A 27,298-nucleotide genomic window follows, 5' to 3' on the forward strand; every position below is an offset into this window, starting at 1 on the left:
TTTTGAGCAGAGGGGCAGTGTGAACTGGGTAAAAGAAAAATGACTTAGCCTACTATTCTCCTGGGCCTACAGGCAGGAGGCAGCAAGGGAAATCCTGGAGTAGATGGTGTTTGATTCCAGACTGGAAATTGTTGGCAATAGGGAGCATCGAAGAGTTATTAAGTAGGGACATAACATGACTGGATTTGTGTCTCAGAAAGACCATTAGCTTAGCAGCAGTAGAGAAATTAGGTGCTGGGGCAGGGAGGCTGTGGTGACTGGAAGCCAGAAAAGAGTTTGGTAGAATAATTGGACCAAGGAATGTTGAAGGCCTGAATTTAAGCAATAACAGTGGGCCCAAAAGGAGGCACCATTTGGGAGAGAGTAGGTTGAGGAGGAAGAATGGATGGGAATTGTGACCGATGTCAGGGACTACAGCCCTAGATTTTCTTTGATTGCCTTTTAAGCTTTTTAAGTATTTTAGCTATCATCACCTTCCCTACACTTCTCCAGCCAGATTGATTTCTCCAGACTCTACACACTTAACTCACAAAAGTTAGTCCTCCAGTACTTCTTATATAGGTATTTGCCATGAGTGATACACTTTGGCTTTACCATCACCTAATAGTAATTTCTTAAGTTTAAATTATTTAATTGTAGGCTTTTCACCTCGTAAAGGGAACTTTTTAAAGTAAATTTAAAAATTGATTGTAAAAAGGGATCATCTATCTATGTTGCACACTTTTACGAAGGTGATTAGCATAATAACAGTTAATCCTAGTTAGCGACGGCTGCTCTTTAAAAGTTTTTTTCAGCATAACATTTTTATTAGATATAATTCACATACCATAAAATTCACCCATTTAAAGTGTACAATTCATTGCTTTTTAATATGTTCATGAGGTTATGCAACCATTACCACTATCTAACTTTAGAACACTTCTACCACTCCCAAAAGAAACCTGTATCCATTAGCGCAGACTGCCCATTTTCCATCCCAGCTCTGCCACTTACTGGCGGTGCGGGTGACCTTGGGCATGATACCTTACGTCTCTGTATATCTTACTCTTCATGGAAAACAGGGATTGGAAAAGGCTTTGTATGGATGAAGTGAGTTTATATATGCAAAGTGCTTAGAAGAATGCTTGTCAGATAGTAAGTGCTATATAAGGATGAGATTTTGTTAATATTATTTATAATGATGGGCAGGTCTGAAGTTTTTTCTGTGTGTGACTGCATAAAATGTTCAAAAGTAGTTTTAAAAATATTTAGCTATGTGGAGTTGAAAAGTCAGGTTCAGTTATGGAATGTTTTATTTATATTTTCAATGCTTTGCTTTGCCATAACTTTTCTTCTCAGGATGAGTAACTGCAGTTCTTTTCCATCATAGGCCTGTTTTTAGTAAAGTACGTCAGTCTCCTAACCAATTTAGTTTGTATCTTTCTCCTTGAACATCCATCTGGTCACTTTTTCGGTTGTGATTTTTCTTTAAAGCTCTGGAATAAATCCATCTGGCAAAGTGAGGAGTGTCAGGACTGCCGAGTTTTGTGTTTGGCCTTAAACTCCTTAGGGCGCAGGGCACGTGCTCTGTGGAGAATGTGCCTATTGAGTGTGCTAAAGGCGATTCAGTGTGGAAAGGACAAGAGAAGAACTCTTGATGGAAGATGACTCACCATCCAGGTCCATATGGCTGTGGAGAGGCATTTTGCAAATGGTGGGTGGAAACGAGTCGAGTGGATGAAAGCCAAGGGAACACCAGGCGGAGGTGGTGGATGGGGTTGGTGAATGCCGTGTGGTTTGGTCAGCTATATCCTTGCTCAAAAAAGTTCAGTACCACCTTGCTTTCACTGTGGGGTAAGAAATACTCTTTTATGTGTTTATATGTGTGGGTTCCCTCCCCATTTTTTCTTTAATTTCCTTGAAAGTTTAATGTGTGAGAGCAGTGTTTTAAAAATCGTTTTTTTTTTATTTTATTTTAAGACAAATATCCTGCCAGAGGGTTGTAGTGGAGAAGCCTTCTAATTTTGTTAAAAACTATATTTTTTAGTTTCATAGAAAAGGTATTTATTGCTTACCAGGTGATCTTAAGGTGAAATAGTAACCAGTGAATAACCACCTCTTTCAAACATTCAAATTCTTCACTGTTTAAAAGAGAGCTGGCAATGAGCTAGGGCCAGTAGGGAGGTATGTCAGTACTAGATTTTTTTTTTTTTTCATTTGGAATTATAGGTGGAATATAATTTAAGCCCTTTCATGGGAGATAAAGATACCTTTAGAATGAGAGTCATTTAGTCCGTGGTTACATGTTCTATTTTTTTCATTCTGAGCAGTGTTGAATGCTAACTGGTACTTGCTGTAGGTAATTCTGGGATTTCATCTTATTTTTAAAGCAGAAGTCTGAACTGCTTGAATGTGTCCAATGTTTTGCGTGTTTGTTTGTGAGAGTTAAACGATCTCGGACTTGAGATATTCTAGGATACATGCTCATTCAGAGCCCTTGGTATCCAAATAAAAGTGGATGCTGGGAAACTAAACTGTAGATACTGGAACCAGAGTATTTTGTCCTGATTTTGCAAATGTGTTTTACCATACTGGATGGGTACATAACTGCTCTGGCCTTGTCTCCTCCATATTTTTCTTTCTGACTCAGACTTTGGAGAGTGTTAGATTCTACTGGGTAACGTATGCCTACAGAAAAAAGCCGATAGTCATGTATCTTCTGAATTACATTTTTAAAGAAATAGCAAGGACATTTTTTTTTTTGTCTGTTGCCCTTGTGCATGCATGTAGGGTATGTTTCAAAAATCAAATGTATAATGTTTGTTTGGAAGATCATTGAAGATATCCTCTTTGAAAAAAAAGATCACGCTTTCTCTCTACTCTGTGTATGTTTGTATGCATGCACGTAGATATGTAAGAGGGTAATAGATTATCTTACTCATTCACCTTCAGATCTGTAGTCTTGAAAAATATTGTCAGATAACCTTTGTATCTTAGATCATTGTTAAGGCAATGATGAATACTCTGGTACCTTGAATGGAAGATTTGAAGCAATTGGAATGATTCTTCTAGAATGGAGAGTGGTCAGAATTGATACGACTCTGTTAGGGAACTGTGGCATTTATCATGCCTGCCAGGCGTGGACTGCACAATCAGAATTTTTGATGCCTCACCAGGCTGGTTATTTCTGACACACTCATGACTTGCCCTTCATTTGTAGCTCTATTTGTTCATCAAACATTTATTACACATACCTAAATGAGTAAGTATAATATCTTGGGTATTTCTAAAGTGAATAAAGTATAGATATGACTGACTGTGCACTGGAATAGTGGCAGTGAAGAAAAAGAAAGGAAAAATATCAGAGAGAGAGAGAATAGAGGTAGAGTGACTTTCGAGGAGGTCTGATGAAGACATGCACTCAGCTAACCATAATACAGGTGAGATGGCGTCTGTGTTCTGGGAAGTAGGGGGAAAGAGTGTTACAAGTAAGGAATGATATTCTTGGTGAAGATGACGGTGTGAACAAAGGTGGGTTTGTGTGTAATTAGTTTTAGTGCCACATTCCTGGAGACTCATCAGTACCCCCCGAACAGTGATTAAATATGTCTGACATGTTTATTTTCTGCATCCAGAATTCTCACTTGAGAGACAATTTGGGCAGGAGCCTGTAAATGAATGTTGTGTGCTCATTTTATTGATGTGGGGACATTATTATTATTGTTATTGTTGTTGTTATTGTTATCATTATTATTATTATATTAGTGCTTTGAAAGTAGAGTTTGGTCAACGTATTTTTTTATTGTATGTTTGGGTTCATGAAGCATCAACATTTGTTTGTTGGGTTTGGTTGATTTAAAAATTGTTATTATAGCCATAAAGCCATAACAGTCTTCTCCAAAATGGTGCATTTTTAAATTTGTGTTTTAAAATAGAATTGTCATTTTTTAGTTATACTCTTGGAAGAAGGAATTATAAAACCTGAGATATATATGTATTTCCTAACATGATTAAGTATTTGTGTATTGAATAAAATAATTCATAGACATATAATTAATTTCAGGTTGAATAGTATTACTGAGGAAGAAGAACATATTACTTTATAGTGGGAAGGTAGGCAGGAAGTAAAAATAGTGTCAGGATCTACTTTAAATAAGACTAGAGGATGTAGTTCCATAGTGTAGCTGTTAGCACGTCTGCTTTACATTCAGAAGATCCTGGGTTTGTGCCCCAGTGGAGCCACGGTCCATAGTCTATGGGCATGCCACATGCCACCCTGAACAAGCCTGATGTCTGACCTTGGAAGCTAAGCAGGGTCAGGCCTGGTTAGTACTTGGATGGGAGACCACCTAGGAAGACCAGGTTCTGTAGGTATAAATGATAAATAAATAAATAAACAAACAAATAAATAAGACTAGGTAACAGTTTTCTAAACAGCAGTATTGATTGAGAAAGATAATTGCTCAGTAGGTTTAGGTTAGGAGTCATTTTGATGACACCTGACTTGTAATTTAGGACACTCTCATCTTATGATATACCTTATCTGAACTGCATAGTACATTCACTCTATATCTAGCTATTGATTCCATTAGAGCTATTGCAATCCCTTTGTTCATGGTCACAGGTGATTGTGCAAATTTATTTTGATTCTAACTATTCAAAAATTTCCCTACAACTGATTATTTATTGAGCACCAATTCTGTGCCAGGCATTTCCCAGACATAGTAGAGCAACAGAGTGGGCAGGACTTGGCCCTCTTGGGATTTGAATCTAGTGGTGATTCAACCTTTGTGCCACCCTTGGCAGTGAGGGTCATCTTTGATTTCTTAGATTTAAATCCAAACTATAATAAGAACTTTTGTTTTACACCAATTTTGTCAATATGAGCTCAAGGGTATCTAAGTGAAAAACATGGTAGAACCTTGAGTCTCATCCTCATTTGGTTGGATTCTCCCATGAGACCGTGTCCCCGTGTCTATTTCTTGGAAATTTCTTCTGATCAGACTGGTGCTTTGGAATGAGCAACAATCTTAATATGGTAGACAATCCTGCATTTGTTTATTCAGTTTGTGTTTTCAGAAAATGACTAGATTTTAACATGTAAGCATTAAGGGCCATATGGAAAACTTGGATACAGATATTTGAACACACCGTAGAAAAACTTGGTTCAGAGATCAGAAAAATGAATGGAGTATACATTTTTTATGTGTCTTAATATGCTTGGCATTGGTCCATCTGAGGATGGAATAGAACATTTTCTGATCTCATAGTCCAAGAGGAGAAATTCTGCATAAACACTTGCAATATAGGATCTTGGGAGCACCAGTGAAGGGGGCGAAAGGTGAGAGGTAGCACAGAGAAGAAAGTGGTTGTGACGGTCTTTTGTGGGTGAGAGAGTTAACCATTAGGAAAGCTTCCTGGAGAAGGTGACACTAAGAGCTAATTTTGAAAGTGGGAATAAAGCACGTTCTAGATAGAATATCATGTGCGAAAGTTACAGAGGCATGAAACAATATGGTGTGTTGTTTCATGGAAATCATGGAAATTATGCACTGAGTATGCACAAAGCACAATACTAAGAAAACAGTAATGTGGTGGAAAAAGCATGGACTTATGAATCGGGCCCGAATAACTTATTAGCTATATATTCTTGACCAAGCATAGTTACCTTTCTTGGATTCCTTTTTCTCATCCATAAAATAGGAGTATGTATGGCATAGGTTTACAGGGATTGGCTAAAAAATGTAAAACTCTAGTGGAGTTCTGGAGCATAGGAGATGGTTAAATGGTAGATATGTTTTATTATCAATGTTAAGCTTCTGTCTATATAGGCGTGCGTGTGTGTGTGTGTGTAGGTACTAATATAAATGTTAGAACTTAACATTTTCAGTAATAAACTACTGAGAACTTAACAATGTCATTCTAATAAATAAGGATCACCTCTCATTAAATACACTTGAGGAAAGCATAACTAAATAAAACTACTCATCTTCCATTAAACCTTACCTAGTAATATAAAACAAAAATAATATAAAACATTGTTGATTGTCCCATCACTAATAAGAAAACCCAGATTTTGGAAAGATGAACAGTTGATTAGGGTTAAAAGTAGAATGTGATGCTGAAAAATACAGAGAATTTAATTTTATCTTTTTACACTGCTTTTATAAAAGTGATACACAATCACTATAAAACATTCAAACCATTACGGAAAAGCAACAAATCTCCTAAAATCCCACTAGCCAGAAATAACCAGGGTTAACAGATGAAAACTGTCATCTAGACACCTCTCCATATACATGTGCAGATAGAAATGCGTAAGAATGGCATCATACTTTACATGCTTTTAGGAAATATTTAATTTTACTCAAATTTAACAATAGCAAAAGCTGAAGTGAATCTGAAGGAATTATTACTGTTTTAAATAAATGTTTCTTCATCACCAGGAATTTTAATTCCTATGGGAGCTCTTTAAAATTATGAAAGCTAGCAGGAGATTGACATATTTGTTTTTTAAAAAACCTTCACATGTTGAATTTAGACAGATAATTTCTCTACAGTGAACAGTAACCTCTTATATATTTACTTAATATACTTCCTCCTACCTTTCTTCCCCTTCCCAATTTTTGTTGTTTTTTGTTGTTAAAATTTTTATAAATTTTTGTCTGTATCTTTAATTTCCTATTTTTTTTGGTCTTATGTTTTAAAAATTTCAATGAATTCTGTGCGCTGGTTCTCTTACCCACTACTACTTCTCTGTTCATTTTATTTTGATTAATGGTTTGGTTATATTTTGGTGAATATACTAAAAACTTTGAAATATACTAAAAACTTTAAATGTGTGAATTGCATGGTATATGAATTATCTGAATAAAACTATGCTGCCTTTTTTTTTTTTTTTTGGTGTTAGATTAACAACCTGGTTCTAAGTTTTATTTGATAACAAAAGTAAAGTATTCATAAATGCTCATTCTTGATAGTTTGTTGCTTATATGGCATGGCCATCTGCTCGTAACTTTTTCAAATTTTTATGAGAAAAGACATTGTTATGTAGGTAGGCGAAAGCAGCCAAATGATCTGCAATGAAGTTTTTCTCAATGATTAATATTTCTGGCATTTTGTGAGGAAGGTGCATTTTTTGAGGTTTTCAAACATTTCAGTATACATTTCAATGTATATTGCAAAAAAAACTGATCATAATGCCTTGTAGCCTGCTTTTAATAAGATATTCTTTTTTTGTGTGCAAGTAACATTTTTAAAAATTTATTTTTAAATTACATTTGATGTAATATAATATTATATTACTTTCAGGTATACAACATAGTAATTAGATGCACTGCTTTTTAACATAGCTTTTCTGTTCATCACTTGGTTGACTGGATTTTGTTAGTTTTTTCTTCTTTCCCCTTTCCTTCTCTCTTTCCTTTCCTCCCTCCTTGCAGAAAGGCTTATGAGGTGCTATAGTTCACAAGTTTGCATATTTGAGAATGTCTCATTGTTCAGCAATTCTGCTGACTGCGATATTCTTGAGTGGTCCTGTGTCTTTCAGAACTTTGCAGCCATTGTCTCATCTTCTGGGTTGAATATTTTCTCTGCAGAAGCCTAAGGCCAGACTGATTTTTCCCCTCTTTTGAATATATATATTTTTTCTTTTTAGACTTCCTGAAGAATTGTTCCTTCATACTCAAAGCAAATAGAATATCTTAATGCTTGATCCCCTCCACCCCACCTCTTTTATGTAGTGTCTTTTTGATTCGCAATTCAGTTCTTTCTCTTTAGGGAAACTCTCCTGTATTATATCTATTTTTTTTTCTTGGACTATTTGTTCAGTTTTTCTATTTCAAGAATGCTAGTTATATTGGTTGTTATATTGACTATTCTCTGTATCATATTTTGTTTATTTTTCTTCTTTGTTTCTTTTTTCCTTCAAGCATGTTCAGATCTTTTACTTGACGGCAGGGGAGAGCAAAATTTTGTAATTCTATAACTACCTTGTAATTTCTCTTTTCCTGTATGTGCCATATATACTCATGCTGAAGAGACTTTGCACGTTCTATGCTCTCTACCGGTAATGTTCTGCCCCCAGATATCCATGTGGATTGCTGTGCTCAGATCATTACTCAAATATGCTGTCCTCCGAGAGTCCTTCCTATAACATCCTATGTACCCACGTCACTCTTTCATCTGACCTTATAATCGCCTAACATTACATACTTATCTGCATATTTAATGTTTTGCATCCAATATGACCTCACCCCCAATATAGCCCTCAGAAAGCTGATGGCACCTGTTTTGTTCATGGCCATATTTCTAATACCTCCAACTGTGTTGGATACTTAGGAAAGACTGATAAATATATGATAGTAGAGAGGTCTCACCTGCAGCCAGTTACTGATCCTGTGTAGGATATACTCAGTCTTTATATTTTCCTTGGGATGAAAATATGGGCCCATGAAATTATTTATAAATTCCTTTTGTCTTAATTGAGATACAGTGGGACCAGTATTCCCCTAATTTTTTACTGAGACTTATTTTCAAAGAACAAGTGAGAAGAATTCTTAAACAAGAGACCCTTTAAGCAAGGAATTTGCAGGTGTCAGATCCTTCCTTAATACAGTATGCCTCCTCCCTTACCGGGAAAAGGGCTCAATGATTTTAGTATTTAACAATGACTTGTTAAAAAACAAAGGTTATACACTAGTGTTTATCTACGTCCTTAATCAGGAAAAGTCTTCATGCTAATGCCTAACAACCTCACTGCCATTTGGGAATTTCCTCAAGAATTCCTATTTAATAGGAATTCATCCTTTATTTCACTAGACCACTTAGAAGAGGCAGACTTAAAAGTTTAAAACCAAATTTCCTAGAATATCTTTTTATCAGTGGATCAGTAAGTAGTAATTATAGAATGTCTGGGTTTTTAAATCATTTACTAGTAAGCTACAAGCTTCTTGAGAGTAGGACCTCTTTGTTACAAATCTCTTAAACTCAAGGTATACAATAGAGGAGTTCCAAGTGTCCTAGGAAGGTTTCAGTGAGAAGAAAGTGGATCCTAGGGCTCTCAGCACAGTGGGAAATGTGGAACTCACAAGGTGATATGATGTAGCCTAAGCTCCGTTTGCCAATATCTGGAGCACAGCTGCTTCTTATTTTTTTTCACAATCTGTTAATAAAAAAACAAATGAAGTTGAATATGGAAGTCTTAGATATGAGTACAAATAAATATTGTGTAAACAGATAAGGTAATTATAAGCTGAGAGGGGAAAGGCCTTCATAAAACAGGTTTTGATGGTGATTAATTTTAACTTGCTATTAAGGCTTCTGGTTGGTGGCCTGCATGGTTTGAATGACTCTGGGTTAGGGACGACTGTGGAAGAATAACTGCCTGCTTTCAACTTTAGTCATTCAGTGATTAATTGTGATGAACAGTGGCTTGCATTTGTAATTCGGTTTTTGCTTTCCCGACAAACTGGGAAGAGATGGATAGTCTCTTCCATGTTGGCCCCAGATCTTAATGGAAGTAGGAAGGGAGCTTGATGGAGTGGGGCCTTTTCACAAGCTGCCAATCATAGGCGGATGCGGGCCTTCAGAACTGCCTTTATATTTCCGTCAAGTGGAGTGCTTGCTTTTCTGTTTTGGGAATGTGATGGTGGACTCTGGCTCTGTGCCTTTCCTCTGGAGTGAATGCACTCCAAATTAGAAAAACAGAAGTGTCCTATTTCCTTATTCTTCTCCACTGCCACAGCTTGTTGCTGTGGCACCTCCAGCTTCCAATGCCCTCCCTTAGGCTCTTGACATGGACGACAGGAGCAGGTGCCAAGGCCCAGTGGCCAGCACTGCTGGAAACACAACACCAGTCAGGAATTAAGTGACGTCTCCCTGCACCTAGTGAATCTTTTTTGGGGGTGGGGATGTCTAAAAAAACAACCTTAGACACCATAATTAGTGATCTAGCAGGACGGATTCGGGGACACATTTAACTACATAAAATGTTAGTTTTCCGTGTGGGCTGGCCGTTCGATTCGATGGGAGCAGCTTTTCCGGGCTAGGTCAGGAGACGAGGGATAGAATAGCCTAGTGTGGAAGCATGAGGTAGGTTTTCCATACTCCTGGTGAGAAATCATGTGATGGAACAGTCTCATAATTGTAGTCGAAGGGAGGAAAGCAAGCTTTCTGTGTTTAAAAAGTGATCTTTATTTTACTTTGTTGATCGGGTTTTTTGGTTTCCTCAACAATTAATGGAATATATTTACTTGGAATAGGAAGTTGGAATAGGCTAGTCATTTAGAAAGCATATCTTTGTTACTTTTAGTAAAAATAAAAGCATACCACAATTTTATTGCAGTTCTTCCTAAAAGGAAAAATTGGTAATGCTGCCACCTGTTGACAGAGTTTGAGTGTACGGCAGTCCACTTGGTCAGTAATCCCTGTCCACCAGGATACCATATCCACTTGGAATCCCACTGTATCCTGGGCACTCTGGGCATAAACATAGCCCCAGCCCTCAAGGAGCTCCTGATTTCAACAGAGATTGTGAGCAAGCACATTTAAAGGAAAATACACATGCACACCTAGAGTGGAAAATTCTCCTTGGGCCCACAAATGTAATCAAAGCCCGCCTAGTCTAAATCACTCATTTAAGAGAATATAATCTCTTAGAATACATTTAAATACTTTATGCACGTATTGAAATAATTCCATGTTCAGAATGGCCATTCTTATTAAGACATAAATTTTTCTGTTACAAGATTTCCGCAGACCATGTTTTAACATTCCATACTTCTGCTAATTAGTTTTATTTCCATTCCCAATATCCTACCAATTCAAAGTATCAAGAAATTCGGTCTCATGCCAGGAGTAACTCCCTACAAGAGAACATGGATCAGTGGATAGCAAATGTTAACTAAATGTATTCGAGAGCAAAATACTCATATCCCCGCCCCCAGATTAATATGAACATCTCATGTCCTGATGCCAGGATGTTCTTGGCCATAGGTTTCTACTAGTCTTCTTACTGTATGCTCTTCTGACAATATGTTCCTTTTTTTTTTTTTTAAAGATATGTATGGCTGGATAATGACACTCTGCTTAAAATGGTTTAAAATGTGCTGGTCAGGTTGCACTTTCACTGAGTCTGTTCTTGGTAGCTGATTGAGTGAAGATTACACCTGAATTACTTTCATGACTTGCTCAGCCCCGCTTGAGACACTGATATAAATCAATTCGAGGAGTGCCACAGCTACCGTTCCTGCCTTTTAGGACACCATTTCATATTGCCCTGAAGCCTTTGTGTTAGGACCTATAGGCTAAAGAATATTCATACTTTGGAAGCCTCGTAGACAAATAAATACTGCTCTTTGCTTCATGGAGCCTTTGCCCTTATGCAAGACAGAGAGCTTGTCTCTAGACGTGTGACACTACACCCCAAACTTTAGTGGGAGCCCCAGCCCATCCCCAGGACCTTTGTGACCACCGCAGAGATTAAGATACCACATCTACCCTTAAAATTTTAATATATGTAGCTAATCACTTTCAACTGTCTTTCATGTCTGTGATGCTTGGTTATTAATGGAAAGGTAAGTCATTTCTCAAAGTCCTTTTTCATCCTCTTCTCTTTCTCTATTCCCCTCTGCATTCCCCCTGATTCTTGACTCACTGTCCCCTCTGGAATCATCTTTCCTTATACTTTCTCCACCCTTCTTTGCACATGCTCTAGCTCTCTGCAGAATACTCTCTCTACCTTCTGCCTTAAAGGAAACCTGGTCTCCCCGTAAGATGCTACTTTTTTGTCTCTTCTGTTATGAAAGAGACTCATTCTCCACCATGAAAACATCATGAAGGAGGTGGTGGTAGTATTATTTTGTCTTCTGCACTGCCTCTTTCATACTTCTAAAGAAGCCCAAACTTATCTTTATCCTTCGTGTCTTTCTTGTGATCAAACTTGCTGTTTGTTGTTTTACCTCTAGGCCCATATTGCCTTCATTTCCCCCCAGTATTGGCTCTTTGCTCTATCTGCCAACCCTCCCCGCTACAGTTTACCCTGTGCCAGCCACCATTCTGGGATTCACATGTAGTAATTTGCTTATTCCTCACAATGACATTTCGGATTAGGTATTATTGCCCCCATTTTATAGTCACAGTGGGTAGGTAACCACCTGGGTTGCAAAGTGCATCAGTGGCAGAGCTGGACCGCAACGCAAATCCAGGCAGTTTGCTTTAGAGTCTATATTCCTATCTGCTAAGCTATTTTTTTCCATAGCCTGTATTTCAAGTCATTGTCGTGTGATTGCTAACAACTTAGATGTCCATAAGTAGGAGATCGGTTAAATTATGGTACATCCAAACCATGGAGTACCCTGCAGTTATTAAACAGAGTGAGCAAGCAATATGTACTACATGGAAAGAAAATCTCCAAGATATATTGAAAGAAGAAAAGCAAGGTGCAGAGCATTTATCATGTGTCTGTGGGGGCAGAACCCAGCATGTCTGTGCCTGCAGCACTAGACCAGGCAGTATCCCTGAAGCCACCAGGATTTGGATTTCTCAGGTCATTCTGTAAGCTGACTGCTGCATATAATTCTCCCCATCCAAGAGCTTGCTTTTCACATTCTGCAGTTTTCTGTTCAGGAGGAAGACAGCGTGGTGTGCTACATGGTGGTGATTCTGGAGTCACATGGCACTTGGCTCAAATCTAGATTCCTCAGTTATTAAACGTGTGGTCTTGGGCAAGTCACTTAAATTTTCTGAGCCTCAGTTTTTACAACTTTAAAATGAGAGTGATGCCAACCTTGCAGAATCATTGTGATTTTTGAGATAATATTCATGAAACAAATATTTATTCACCTACTCTGTGCCAGTCACTGTTCTAGACACTAAGGATATAGTAATAAACCACTTTAAAAGTTCTGCCTTCATTCAGCTTACATTCTGGTGGCAACAGAAACACTCAAAAATAAAGTGAATAAAGGTGCCAGGAGGAGGGTGGGAGCTCAGTTTAACAGGTTGGTTGGAAAAGTCCTCACCGACAACACACAATTTGAGCCATGAGTTGTGGGAGCCGAGGGTACACATGGACATCTGGAGCAAGAGTGTTCCAGCAGGAGGAACGTGAACTGTAAATGTCTTAGGTGAGAGTGGGCCTGCCTGTTTCAGAACAGCAAGGATGTCAGTGAGCCTGGCGCAGAGTAACGGACACGGAGACGAGGTGAGAGAGTAGCAGGATCAAGAGTAGGCCCTTGCAAGTGACTGCAAAGTTTTGGCTTTTCTTCTGCATATATCTGGCACATTGAGGATGCTCAAATAGTAACTGAGATGATGGAGATGCTACCGTGATGCTCTGCTCTTTTTGTAGAAGAAAGGTGGAGTGATGTTCAGGATTCTTTTAATAATTATTTTTTTTATACCCCTGGAACAACAGCATGGTAGAATAGGAAAAGCATTTAAATGACCGGAGACCTGATACCTGATATTAAATCCAACTTCTGCTGTTGACTCTCACCAAATCCAAACTTACTCATCTAGTAAACCGAGGGTGATAATTCCTGCTCTGCCCACTTCATAAGGATAAAGTGAAGAATAAGAGATAAATAAATTTATATAAATGATTTGTGAATAGTAGACTGCAATATATGTGAAGCATAAGGCTGTTTGCTAAATTATCATTGAACCGTGGACTTGGAAGCAAGCTAGTTCAGCTTCTCCCAAGCAAAGCTGCCTTGTCTGCATGAATGCTTCTAGAAAGGTGGCATCACTAGTAGAAAAGACTGCACAGCGATACCTCTCTGGACTTGGATTCTGTGTTACAGTTAACGCTGCCTGCATGTGGATTAGTTCCTTGCAAGTTGTGTCTCATTGCTGCCTCAAAGGTACTGTTTGTACTATCAGCAGCTTAAGTCTGTGCTAATTTATTAGTCTATTTAACTTTAACTCAAATTAAAGCTTATCATGGTAAGATATTGAACTGGATCAGGAAAGCAGACTTAAGGAGCTTTACTGTTTAAAAATGAAATGGTAGTAGAAACTACCATTTGCTGTCACTGGGTTCTAAGCTGTGTTGAGCTCTCTTTGAGGACCAGAATACGGAGTCTGTGTGACTGGAAGCGCTGAGCTGTGATTGTGGCAGAGAGGACAGCACACAGCACCAGCGACCCCCAAAATTCTTAGAAAATCTCAGAAAAGGAATTAAATATAGGCGAGTCGGTAGATTGGGGACCTTTCCTTCCAACTCCTTTTTGATTGAATTGGGACCCCAGCTGAGCCCCAGGGCAGCCACAGCCATTTATTGAGCACTCACTATGTGCCTAACTTAAACGTTGTGTAGGGCCTGCCTCTTAATCACTTGCCCTCTGCAGTGAGCATTACCCTTTTTTGTGAGCTGAGTTGAATTTCCCTCAAATTCATGTGTTGGAATTCTAACTCCCAGGACCTCAGAATGTGACTCTATTTGGATAGATGTAATTAAGTTAATCAAAGAGGTAATAAAGAGGTAATTAAGTTAAAAAGAGCTCATTAGAGGGAGTCTGTATTTAATGTATTTAATATGACTGGTGTTCTTACAAGAAGAGGAAATTTGGATACAAACAGGAAAGACACAGAGAGAAGATGGCTATCTGCAAGGCAAAGAGGAGAAAAGCCTCAGAAGCAGCTAACCCTGCCGACACTTTGATCTCAGACTTCTTGCCTCCAGGACTATGAGAAAGTAAATGTCTGTTGTTTAAGCCACCTGTACTGTGGATTTTTGCTATGGCAGTGCTAGCAAATGAATACACCCTTGTTTTATATCTGATAAAACTAAGGGCAAAATGATGACAAAATTTATAGAAGTTCTCACGGCAATGGCCAAATTGAGCTGGATTGAAATCAAGGTGTGTCTGACTCCAAAGCTTGTGCCCATAATTCACAGGTTATACTGAGTCCTGAGTATCTGGCTTCCAGGTGCTTCCCTTTGCTTTTGAAACCACATCTAGTCCCTAGGTCTTGGACTTCTGCTTCACTATTCTCACTAATGCACCGTACTTTCTCCCCTGCCACACTTTTTTAGAAGTGAGATCCTGGTATAGACAAGTGACTTGAATTAGTGGCTTGGTGAATCTGTAAGATTGACCTCTGTTTGGAACCTCCCTTCTCAGTTCTCCTCCTATGAACAGAGATAATGAGACTTGTTCTTCAAAGTGGTTTGTACCTGCTTAGAAGTGTTTTGAAACTTACCCCTGAGATGGGCACATAACAAGTATTTAATATTGCATATGCAATGTTTCTGTCACTAAGTTTGGCGGTTCTTAATCAATTGGGAAATATTAGAATGACCTGGATAATTTTTTTTCTAAAATATCCAAGTCCTGATCCTGTGCCTAAATGTTCCATTCTAGGAAGCCTGGGATGGAATATTGGCACCTATAACCTTCCCCCTCACCCCCTTTATTTCTTCCCTGGTAATTTTGATGTGCCCCATCAGATGGGGAGCCCTTGAAATTGTGGAATGACTGATTTCTTTTGTTGGTACTTCTAAACTATTGAAATGATTACACTCCAACAATATGAATATCTTAAAATTAAATTCCATTTTTACTTTATTCATAGACTTCCGTATTTTCCATGGTTCTTTCAACTTTAACCTTTTTTGAGTGTGGGAGAATACGATAAGACCTCTAAGCCACCAGAATTAATAGTTCTCTGTGGTTATTAGGTCTGAATGTGGGCGCCTAGTAGATGGGCAATACCCAATATATTTTTGAAATCTGTTCCGAGTTCAGTTTATTTTGTATATAGTTGCATTTTCCACCCATTCCTCCAGAGGGCCCCAGAATTCAGAAACAGTTGGGAAGCTGAGCAGACTGGCTTCTAGCTTCATCAAATAAGGAAACATTGGCCAATAAGATTCGAGCTTTTATTTGTTGGAGAAACTGTTATATTCTCTTTTAGAACTCTCTATTCTTTCTTGCTTTTTTCAGCTCTCAACCTCTATCCAAAGGATAAAGAACAATGTTTTCTTGTCAGAATAGTGACTAGTGATGTTAGGACACAAGGCCAGAGACTATAACCGAGAACTCAGGTCTTTAGCCATGTAATCTCTAAAACTCTTTGTGCATGCTTACCAGTAAAAATGTATAGTTTACATCTTTGTTCTATATATACTTATGTACAAATTATGTGTGTATACAATTTTATTAATATACACATTAAAATGTGCTTTCAAATAGAAGCTTAATTGGAATGCGCAAAAAAATAAATAGAAAATCTATTATCTTCTTTTTTGTGCTCCAATGAGGGCCACTTTGGAAGCTACTGCTTCAGAAAATGGCTGTTTTTGAAAGGGGATTTGGGGATTGTGCATAGAGATTGATCTTGGGCTTATTTTGGTTGCAGCCATCTCTCTAATTCTAGTTGTCCTCTTGAAGCTTTAGTGAAGAGTAGGTTTTAAAGGGAAAGGCAGGACCTGGCAATTAGTGGGAGAGTACCTTTTTGTGGGAAGTTCACCTCTTCTCTTCGCCAGGATTTTAGTGTGGAATGTGCCAGGCACAGTACCTGAAGATAGCAAGGGGAGTGGGACATGTCTTAAATCTCCACCTCAGGAAGCTCATCTAGGCCAAACTCTGGTGCACAGCGTGGGGGAGATTAGGCTAATAATGTTAGCTAATGGACTTAGCATGGTGCCCAGGCTCATTCCCAAGGTTCTCTCTCTAGCATCCCCAGTTTGGTCTATAGCGAGCTTTTGGGAGAAGAAAGGCAGAGGAAAGAATCTAGTTCAGGTTGTATGTAGTATCCAAAAGGTATTTGATTAGAAAGATAAAGGAGGCATGGCTTTGTCTGGACTCTTTTGAGACTTTTTCCCACCCCACAATCTTTGAAGGCATAGACCGAATTGAGCCCTGAGGGATCACACACAGGTCCAACTCTTGCTTCTTGGTCACCTTGTTATCTACCTGGTAGCTATCATATATTTGGGGCTCAAGAATACACCCAGGTGCTATAAAGCCCCAATTCTAATTTTCAGTTTGGGTTTGAACTTAATAATTAAAAGAGAAGTTGCTTAATAAATTGTTATTAAAGCAATCAAGCCATTCCATAATAGAACGTTACATATTGAGTTTACAGAGCTTAAAAGAGTCATATAATTTCGTGGAATTAAATTGGGATTTTAAAATAAGGCAAGCTGATCAAATAAGTACGGTCACTGAATGGAAAACTAGAAGACAACTATCCTGGTGTTACACTTAAATGTTTGCCCTCTATGTGCCGGGAATTGCCAGCTCCCAAGGCTAAGGCCAAGGTTTCCATGGCGTGCTTGATCTCAGGCAAATACAATTTGACCTTTTACTCCCCTAAATGTCAGGTAGTCATAACCTGATCTAATAGAAATTCTGTTGAGATCTGAAAAAAATCTAATAGTCAGTGATTATTTAAGGCATTTTTTTTTTGCCATTCCGAAAATACTATATGTTCAATTAGAAAAAATTAGAAACTGTACAAGAGTAAGAAGGGATCACCCATCTTTTTATTGTGAAAGAAAATCACCATGAGCATACTTTCCAGCATAATTTTCCAACATTTGGGTGCCTTTATGTGAAGAGGATGCTTAGCCAGAGTCACTGTGGGAGGAAAGATGGCTGAGTGCTTGTTGGCACAAGAGCCTGGACTGCAAGATCAGAAATACCAATTTCTGCATTGAGTTTTTCTGTTGAAACCAGCCTGAGTGCAAATGGATCCTAAGAAGACAGCTATGAGAATGTGAAGCAGTTTCTTCCGATTTTATCTGCAACACTGGAATAACCCTTTTGCCTATTGGGAAAGTGTATGCCTTGGGTTAGGCAGATGATAGCCAGAGAAATGAGATGTAACCTGCAAGATAAGCCTTTTTACACCTCTGAACTCATTCTGTCTTTCCTGTGAGAATAGAGTTGAGACATGCCCTAGGTTTGGTTCTCTCTTTTTGTGTCCTTTTGGAAACAGATGCAACTTAATTGATGTCCCTTCTGTAATACACATCAAAAGTTAGATCCTGGGGCCATTGGATAGTTTCTCTTATTGGAGAAATTAGAAAGTAAGCTCCAAGGGAAGCCTAGAACAAACTATATGTAGTGAAAGTCTAGTCTTATTTTTTTGCTAATCTATTGTAGAACGATCCTCTTGTCAAATACAATAAAATACAGATTACTAGAAAAATCAAAGGGGGAAAAAAACAAATTCAAATCCAAATTTTATATTCAACAGACTTAAAATTACTCTGTGGGATTGCTATAAAATTCCTAAATGCTTTTTCTTGTTTCTGTACTTAATATGGCTCAGACTTGTTCTGGACCGCAGACCACGTGTTGAATTTTGTAAGATATAGAGAATGGATAATTTCCGATGGACTTGCAACCTTAGATGCAAAGTATAAGCAAGTTCATTGGGGCATAAACTTTGGAAATAAGGCCATATTCTAAATTGTTTATCTCTGTCAGTTTTTTAGAAGTTAAAAAGTAAATAGCAGTGGTCAAGACAGAGTCTCTTTTCTCGGAGAGTAAGGTAGAGATAGAAAATAAATACTAAGAAATTTTTTATAGTAATAAATAGAAAATAAAAAAAGAATAATAAGATAGAAAATGAGAGGGGAATAGGGCTATTTTAAATATACTAGTCCAAGAAGTTTCCCTGAGAAGTTACATTTATGCACATACCTCACAAAATAGTCAGATATTCAGAGATCTACAGAAAGAATATTCTGGGCAGAGGACAGCAAGTGCAAAGGCCCTGAGGCAGAAGTATCTGGGACAAATTTAAAGGTAGAAAGGAGCTAGTGGAGTCTGTAGAGAGCAATACTGAAAGCAAGCTGATATGGCCAATGTCATCTTTGGGCTTTATATTATTTGATAGTAAACAAAAGAAGAATAAATTAGGGAAATGTAGATAGGAAAATGGTATCATGGGTAGCTTAAAGTGAAATTGTAGAAACGAGTGAGTTGGGTTGCAACTGGGAAACATTCGTGACCCAGGAAAAACAAGAATCTCATTCATGACTTAGCCCAGAGTCCAGGGCAAGAGGGGCCTGTCGCTTTATGGAAAAGGTGATAGATAAGGAGCCCGGGAGGAATGGGCTTTGGAGAGAGGGTCCTGGCCTCATGGACAGGCAATAATAAGAAAGGCTTTGAAGGACGTATTAGAGAAGAGTATTCAGCAGTGGCTAGTACCTGAAGCAGGGGCATAGAGATGACTTTTAGGTGAACTTTGTCACATGTAATTCAATAGGCACTCTGAAATCAACTTGCCATTTATACCACTTTGGAATTTCAACATAGAGTGCAGTACATTCATGTTCATTTATGGTTGAGCAATTGACTTCCTGAGATAGGAAAATGTTGAGTGTTTTAGGTCTCTGACGACCCATCTTTACACTGTCATCTTGATACTTCAATGACGAAAGGATGGAGATAGGCTAGTGTCCTTATCTAAAGTGATTTAAAAGTTTTTTTTCAGAGTGTTGCACTTCCCATTATACTTTCCATCTAGGTTTCCATTCAATAGACTCTTTGACCTAAGATTTAAAAGATATTTTTAAAAGGCGATATTAGATATGGTAAGGTTTTCAACAGAGCAGACAACCTGAAGTGATCTAGTGAGGAAAAATATACTACCGTGTAGTCCTATCTCAGCCAATCCCTGGGGGAAAAATTTAATTTGGAGTCACCCTAACTCCTGAAGTCACCTAGAGTTTATACTTAAAAAAGGAAGAAAGAGATATCCATGAATAAAACTTTCAATTTGGCTATTTTTTTTTCTCACATTCGGAAAACCAGGATGAATTTATGACTTTTGCAGTATCCAAATAGGTTTCAAAGCACCAATGCTCTTTGAGATTGGACTTTTGCCCAGTTCAGGGTACAGGCTCAGATGAAGCCTGAGTGAAGGGTTCTACTTTAATTGGTTTTAACTCTCATAATTATATACATATGTAATTTTTTTCTCTTGTAACCTAAGAATAATAAACTTTAAGAGTAAAAAGGACACAAATATAATTTTGACCCTTCGCTTCTTTAACAGAAGAGGAAATGGAGGTGCTATGACTTTCCCAAGGTCACACAGGTAGTTAAGAGCAGAGCCAAGACTGGAGCTAGGACTAGTCTACTAACATTTTGTTTCCTGCACTTTCTTCTTTTATCATGCAATTCCTTAACCTTTGGGTATTCCAAATGCTGAAACCATGTTATAAAGTAGCAAATTTCCTTCAAATATTAAATTCTGGAGGTAGAGAATATTTCAGCAACTAATTAGAACTGAAAAATGTCTTGTATTTTGTTTTTGGCATTTAGGTTTCCCTAGGACGTTAGTTCAGGCTGAAGCCCTGGACAGAATCTGTGACCTGGATCTAGTGATCACTTTGAACATTCCGTTTGAAACACTCAAAGATCGTCTCAGCCGGCGTTGGATCCACCCTCCTAGTGGGAGGGTGTATAACCTGGACTTCAATCCACCTCAAGTACATGTAAGAATATACAAAGTACCCTCACAAACTAACAAGAAAGAGGCAAAACATTTCAGCTGAAAAGTAGGAAAGAGATGTGAAGACACTGTTCACAAAGAACAAATATACATAGCTAACAAATATTTAAAATTTTCATTCACAAGGAATGCAAAGTTTATAAACATTGATTGCTAGTTGGGATTTGAGAAAGACGGTACTCTCATCTTTATTATTTATATGGAATATTAATATTCCTTTAAAAAAGCAACCTAGCAATGAACATGAGGGATGCCTTCCTAGCTTCTGGGTGCTATAGGTCCAATAAAGTTTCAGTGTCTTGTTCATTTTTGCCAAGCATTAGCCTCCTTTGGAAGCCTTCTTTTTTTTTAAAATGTAAGTAGTCCCAAAATTCCTTTGTTAGGTCTCTTTCTCCTTTTCATTCTAAGAAGCTACTATAAGAAAAAAATGACTGGGAGGAAAGGAGGGCCCTGAATATGCACTGAAGTCCAGCACAAATGCCTCATTCACATTCTGGCTCTGCCTAGACCTGCTTTTGCAAAGATTCTCATAAAATTTGAGAAGCTTTAACACTGACCTGCCTACTTGCCTTCCAAAGACTGGGTTCTCTTAAAGGAACACCTGCAATTATACTGCTGCTTCCAGAGACAACTCAACCAGCTTCTGTGGCCCAGCTCCCCCAGAAGGATGACGCTGTTGCCCTACCCTCATCTGCTCTTACTGAAAGCAGTTGTATTTGCTGGTACTCTGACATCCCGGAAAACACTTCTGAGCTTTGCAGCCACAAGTGCAGCCACAAGTGAAATAAAGGAGGGGGATGGATGATGTCCAGCCTCTTCCATCCTCATCTCTCTTGTGTCAGGGTAATAGCCATGGACATGGCAGGCAGAATTCTGATGTGTCCAATTTGCTCTTTGTAAGTATGATTCCTTAAGAGGTTAAGTAAGATACATCTAAAATCGGATTTTTTTTTTTTTAAATGAATCTTTTCAGTGCTCAGAATGTTTGTTCTTGATTATCCTGTGTATCTGATTCATGTCTATTTTAATACACCTTTAGATAAGTCATCATTTGATTTAGTAAAACAACCTGAGTAAGATCAATTTCAGAAAAGCTGCATGATATAATTTGGAAGTAGGCAGAGACAGGATTGAAATACTTTCTTTTAGATTAGTGTTTTTCCTAAGTAAACGAGTTGAATTTTTGAGACTTATTTTCTATATTAATAACTCAGGCTTTAGAAAGTAGTTCAGTTTTAGGAATATTTAGAGAACCAGTGTGACATTGTCTAAAGGTTGCTTTTCATGAGAGGGAGGCTGCATGGAAATTTAAACTGTGAATTGAAGATACCATTTATCAACAGCCCTGCAACAAGTTTGGAAAAACCTGAGAGGTTAATAAAGGTTTAATGTCTGCTCTCATGAAATAAGATTGACATGCTATTAAGAGTGCTATTTCTTTAAGTACTTTCACCATTACTATTGTCACCAGGCCTAACTCATCATGTAGTAGGGATCAAAACAAATACATAGTTTTGCACTGGAAAGCTTTTTGCTATGGAATGGCACAACTGTTGCCCATATGGTTTCTCTGGTATTTGCAGGGGGTTGATGACATCACTGGTGAACCGTTAGTCCAGCAGGAGGATGATAAACCTGAAGCAGTTGCTGCCAGGCTAAGACAGTACAAGGATGTGGCAAAGCCAGTCATCAAACTGTACAAGTGAGTGTGTATCAGCATTTCATGGCAGATGGCCCACAAGAAAGGTGTGGAACCTAGTGGGAAGGGCCTTAGGATGAGGTGGGGTAGTGTTTCTTTCAGCTAAGATAAGCCTTACTGGCCCAAGGCCTTCCTAGAAGTGGGATGAAATTCTTGAGTTGTTTGTGGGAGATAATGCCCAGTACTTTACGCTAAAACTCTCTTAAGCTCTTAAACTTTATCATCTCTGCCTGTTTGGTTGTAAATTTTGCCTAGACTTATTTCCAATTTGCTTTTCAAGTGGCTGAAATAATAATTTACATTTTGACACTTCTGCATGTCTTATTTAGGTAGATTAGAAGGGACTTTTTGGCCTAAATATGTCAAGAGGGAGTTTAACAGAAGAAAAGCTAAAACTACAAGCTGCAGATTGCAAATTCAAATGGCTGCAAGAGCCAGGAAGATATTGCAAATGAGTGTTAAACCTGATGTGGGGTGTGTCAAGCTGGGCACTTGAGTGACTTTTGAATTGGACAGCTCCTATGCTGCCCCAGCCAATTATCACCACAGGGGCACAGAGGCTCAATGTGACCCGTGATCTGTTTTTCAAGAGAAGCAGAAATCTGGCCTGTGTGGAAAAATATCTCAGTTTTCATACTGATAACAAATTACAAAATTTTTAGCAGCATGCAAGCCAAACAAAACCCGCACTCAGAACAGTTCGCAACCTCTGCTATAATCCTTGTAGCCTCCAAATAATTCAGTAAGCCTTTAGGTCAGAGGTTCCTGTACACATAATTGTGATTCATCCCATATTTAATGATCATCATAAGTAGTAAGAGTTTTAGAGTACCAAATTTTGTCAATGATTTGCTTTTCAAAAGCGTGTAGTGGCAGGTTTGGAATTGTCCCTAAAGAATAATGTTGTTCTTTGATACACTGTAAAGTCAAGAAGAAAAGGTGTCATCATGACAAGCACACCAGAATTGCAAAAACTATGACTTTATTTAGATATACCCAGTGGGGAGTGTTGATACATTTGAAGGGGCTGTTTGGCACTTAGTGTTGTGTGATATAGACCATGAGATCATCCTTGCCTTATACCCAGGATCTTCATCTGCCGTAACGTTATGTCAAAAGGAAACGTAAAATGCTTTTTTGCATTGGACTTTTTTTTTTCTTTTCTTTTCCAGGAGCCGAGGAGTCTTCCACCAATTTTCTGGAACGGAAACTAACAAAATCTGGCCCTATGTTTACACGCTTTTCTCGAACAAGATCACACCTATTCAATCCAAAGAAGCATACTGAGCCCGCCCAGTGGAAGAACTAAGAAGATGTGATTCTTTCAATTGTATGTTTAGTATTGGTGCCATGTCCCAATTAGAAGCTAGCCGAGGTAGCTTGCAGCATCTTTTCTAGTTTAAATGGTAAACTGATGAAAACTAATGACAGAAAGTGTTCATGAAGAGGCTCTTCTCTGCCTCAAAAGAAGGGCTGCCTGCACGCATCGAAGATGTCTCTGCCTATGTCTCAAGCAAGCCCTTCACAAGAAAGGAAGTACGGGCTGGATTTCAAACGGTGTGTAACCCAAGCTCTCGCTGAATTTTGACAGTTGTGTTGTTGCCATAGTAGCTTTTTTACATTTGATGGTGGTGGCCTCTGATTCTCTCCATGCCCTAAAGACTGTTGAACCATAGCACTGGTAGGCCTGAGAATGCCAAGGGCTGTAGCACACGCTTTGCCTCCTGTTCTCTGGTATGCATCCCCCTGGCGACAACAGAATTGAAGCCAGTTGCTCCCCGTGGTCGCTTCTCTGACTTTGAGTGACTGTATCCACAATTTTTTTTTTTTCTGTTAGGGGTGACACACCTTCTTTTCTGCATCCCTGCTCCATAGAATTTCTCCTTTTCAGACATCCTAGAATGAACGGATTCAGCTTCCGCTATTTTTATTAGACTGTATTTTTTTACATCTGTTTTCTCCCTCTCTAGGCTATTGGGTAATTGCTTTGGTCCCTCTGAAATTCCCTTCTAAGAACTGAGAGCTAGGAGAAGATGTCAGATCACTTCATGTACCAGGAACCGATGTGGAGGGTCTACTTAAACTAGTCTGACCCTCATGGGTGGGTACCGCTCCTTTCTTTCACTGTAAAAAAATAAAATCCTCAGAGTCTTTTGGAAATCCTCAAAAAAAAAAAAAAAATCACCTACATAAGTCTTAAAAGGTAATATCTTATGTATAGATATAATAGGACCATATGGAATTACTGGACTGAAAGAACAGTTTAGCTTTTTGATATTCAAGACAAAAATGTATTTTGAAAATGCTGCTAAATGTTGATGCTGACAGTACTTTTCTCCTGTGAGTGACTCAGTCATATTATAAGTAGTTGGTAAAGGGAACGGAGCCTGTGGGGTTGAGGATACAGGTTGTACTAGCTGTGCCTAGACTAAGTATGACAGTTTTACAATGATTAGAAAACAAAACTCTTAATTTTTTTTTTCTGTTCCAAAGATTCTTTCTATAGGGTGGCCATCAAGTCTAGAAATATAGGTAGTATTATTTTATGATTCATTGTAATGTAATATCAATAAACCATTTATTAAGGATTTGCTTGGTTTCTAGACTTGGTGGCCACCTTGTATAATTCCTGCTCTCCTCTGGGAAAGACAATGAAATTTATTCCTGTTGCCTTAAACATAAATATCCCTCTTCACGCATCATGATTATCCCCAGGGAGGATGCTTTACTGTTCCTGGGAGTGACTTCAGTGTAATCATTGCCTTTGTGGTTGAGGGGAGAGGTATAGGAAATGGGAAATGGCTTGACCCCTGATTCCGTACTCTACTTCTTCATCCTTCCCTCCCTTCTCCCTTCCAGCAAAAAAGACTATTTCAGCCAACGTCAGGGTCACTCAGTATGTCTCAACAATGTTTGCTGTTTCTGAGATTGCCCAGAAACTGAGGGGCCTTTGCTAGGTGACACCGATAAAGGATAAACACCTCCTCTGTGGTCTTCGAAAGATGTTGCTTATTTCATGTTTAAAGAATCTATTTCTGATTTTCTCCAAAAAACTCTCATTGTTCCTTTGATAATTTTTATTAAAAAATTAAAGTTTTCCTGAAAGTATTTTGACAAAAGTAAAATTCAAGTGGCAGCTTTCCTCGGTTTTTCTTCTATTGCCATGCATGCAGTTTCTTCACTGTTGCACAGAAAGCATAGTTTGGATGGTCTCTAAGATGCCTGCCCGCCTGTCCTTATAATCTTTGATTCTATCAGCTCTGAATTTATTTTGCTTTCTATTATCCTGACAGACTTCCCACTTACTTAGAATTTGAAAATGTAGCTATGTTGAGTACCATTTAACACTAAGGCAAACATAAAAATAGGTCCCATTTATTGAAGGCCTACAGAGTGATATGTGTGGTTTTAGGACCACTATAAACATCTCATTTCATCTTTCAAGCATCCTATGATCCCATATTTATAAAGAAAGAAGGCAAGGGCAGAGATGGGAAGTGTCTTGCTGAGGCTCCTGCTACCAATAAACAGTGTAGCCAAGACTCACACCCAGGTTTTCCTGACTCTGCAGCCTGAGTTTGCTCCTGGATGTTAACTAGCTGTGTCCTGTCCCAGGCAACCCAGGCCTTGAGCCTGCTTGGTTTTGCTTATTTTTACAAATGGCCTCACATCAAAAATAGCAGATTTTCCTATGGCGACATTCAGCTTTGTGTGAGACTGTTCTTTTTTTCCTCTTTGCTTAAGCAAAAGAAGCTGCTAGAGGGAAGTCTGAGCCCTTGATCCTCCTCTGTAACTACTCGTTTATAAATAAAGTGAAAGGCTGTCACAGTAGGATGGCTTGGGTCCAGGCTAATCTCTGGAGGAGGCCAGTTCATGTTCCTTACCAACCCTTTGGTGTCCTTGTTTTTGTGCCCCTGAAGGGACCTTTTACCCTTGAGCCACCCTCAGCCATGGTGCTCACACTTATATCTGGGCTTCTGGGAGCTATCCAGATAGTACTTACTTTTCTTTCCTGAGATCAGAACAAATCACTCCCTTGCCCTCACCTGACAATAAACTGATTTTTCCTAAAGTACTGGCAGATGAACCAGTGGTGACTGAGCACCTAATGCAGGGTAGCTATCTCCCTGCATGACATTACACATTAACATGATTCTTAGTGCCAAATGCATGCCTTTGCCCGCCGTCTGATGTGGTGGCTCCACTTGTCATGCACAATTCTGGCAGAACTGGAGAGGACTGGCTTCCTGTCTTCCCTTCCCTTCCCTTCCCTTCCCTTCCCTTCCCCTCCCCTCCCTTCCCCTCCCCTTCCCTTCCCTTTCCTTTTCCTCCTTTCCCAGGGTCACTCCCGCCACCCTCCAGCAGCCATGCTCAGATGAGCTCTAGCTTCACCCAGCTTTGCCCTACTCTTTGGTAGAAAAGGGAAAAGGTAAGAATAGCCATGGGTGAGAGAGGTGCTGTTGTGGCTTTTCCTGCCACTTAAAATGTTGTTGAGATGTGATAACGTTAGATAGAAAAGATGCCTATGCAAACTTACGAATAGGGCTTTTATAAAATGTTCACTGGAACCTGAGTTCAATATTTGACTTTAGCTTTTTGTCTCATTGGTTTGCCAGCCTGCTGGAGGATTGTTGCTCAAATCATACAAATCACAAATTTCCAAATATGTTACAGTAAATACATTCTTAGTAACTGTTTAGTGATACTTCGTGCTAAGTGCATTGTATGCATTGCCTAATTGAATCTTCGACAGTTACTGTAGGTAATAAATATTTCAATTCTCTTGCTTCCTTGTGTTTAAAAATGGAAGTAATTCTGTTCATGTAAACTTGTGTTTTCATGTACCCATAGGGATTAATCAGGAAATTCAAAAAGACATTTTTGGTACCTTCCTTTAGTTCGAGCTCTCCATTCTCGTGAATAGATAGAACAATGTATTTGCTCCCACCTGGAATCTTTGCTTTTGGCACTCTGATACTGAGACAGGAAATGGACACTCAGTGGGTCCTGGCGGTAGTTGCACACTGTATATACAGAGGGCTATGTCTCATCTGTACTCTGCTGGGTTACAGGATTTTGGGAGGCAGCCATATCTACCTGATGAATTTCTTTTATTACCTTTCATTTAACAGACAGGATATT

The 27,298-nt window shown here is 38.7% G+C and overlaps 1 protein-coding gene across 6 annotated transcripts in view; it reads left to right on the top strand.

Moving 5' to 3' along the window:
- Positions 1-24,342, top strand: part of AK4 (adenylate kinase 4) — a 102,936-nt gene extending 78,594 nt beyond the window's left edge. For all 6 annotated transcript variants that reach the window (XM_036234853.1, XM_036234866.1, XM_016159156.2 and 3 more), the window contains 3 exons: positions 20,268-20,440; positions 22,041-22,159; positions 23,329-24,342. In XM_036234853.1, the coding sequence (XP_036090746.1) occupies positions 20,268-20,440; positions 22,041-22,159; positions 23,329-23,443 (407 nt within the window). In that variant the 3' untranslated portion in view covers positions 23,444-24,342. The remainder of the gene's footprint in view (positions 1-20,267; positions 20,441-22,040; positions 22,160-23,328) is intronic.
- The last annotated feature ends 2,956 nt before the right edge of the window (positions 24,343-27,298 follow it).

This window comes from Rousettus aegyptiacus, unplaced genomic scaffold, assembly GCF_014176215.1.
Source record: "Rousettus aegyptiacus isolate mRouAeg1 unplaced genomic scaffold, mRouAeg1.p scaffold_m13_p_1, whole genome shotgun sequence".
Classification (NCBI taxonomy): domain Eukaryota; kingdom Metazoa; phylum Chordata; class Mammalia; order Chiroptera; family Pteropodidae; genus Rousettus; species Rousettus aegyptiacus.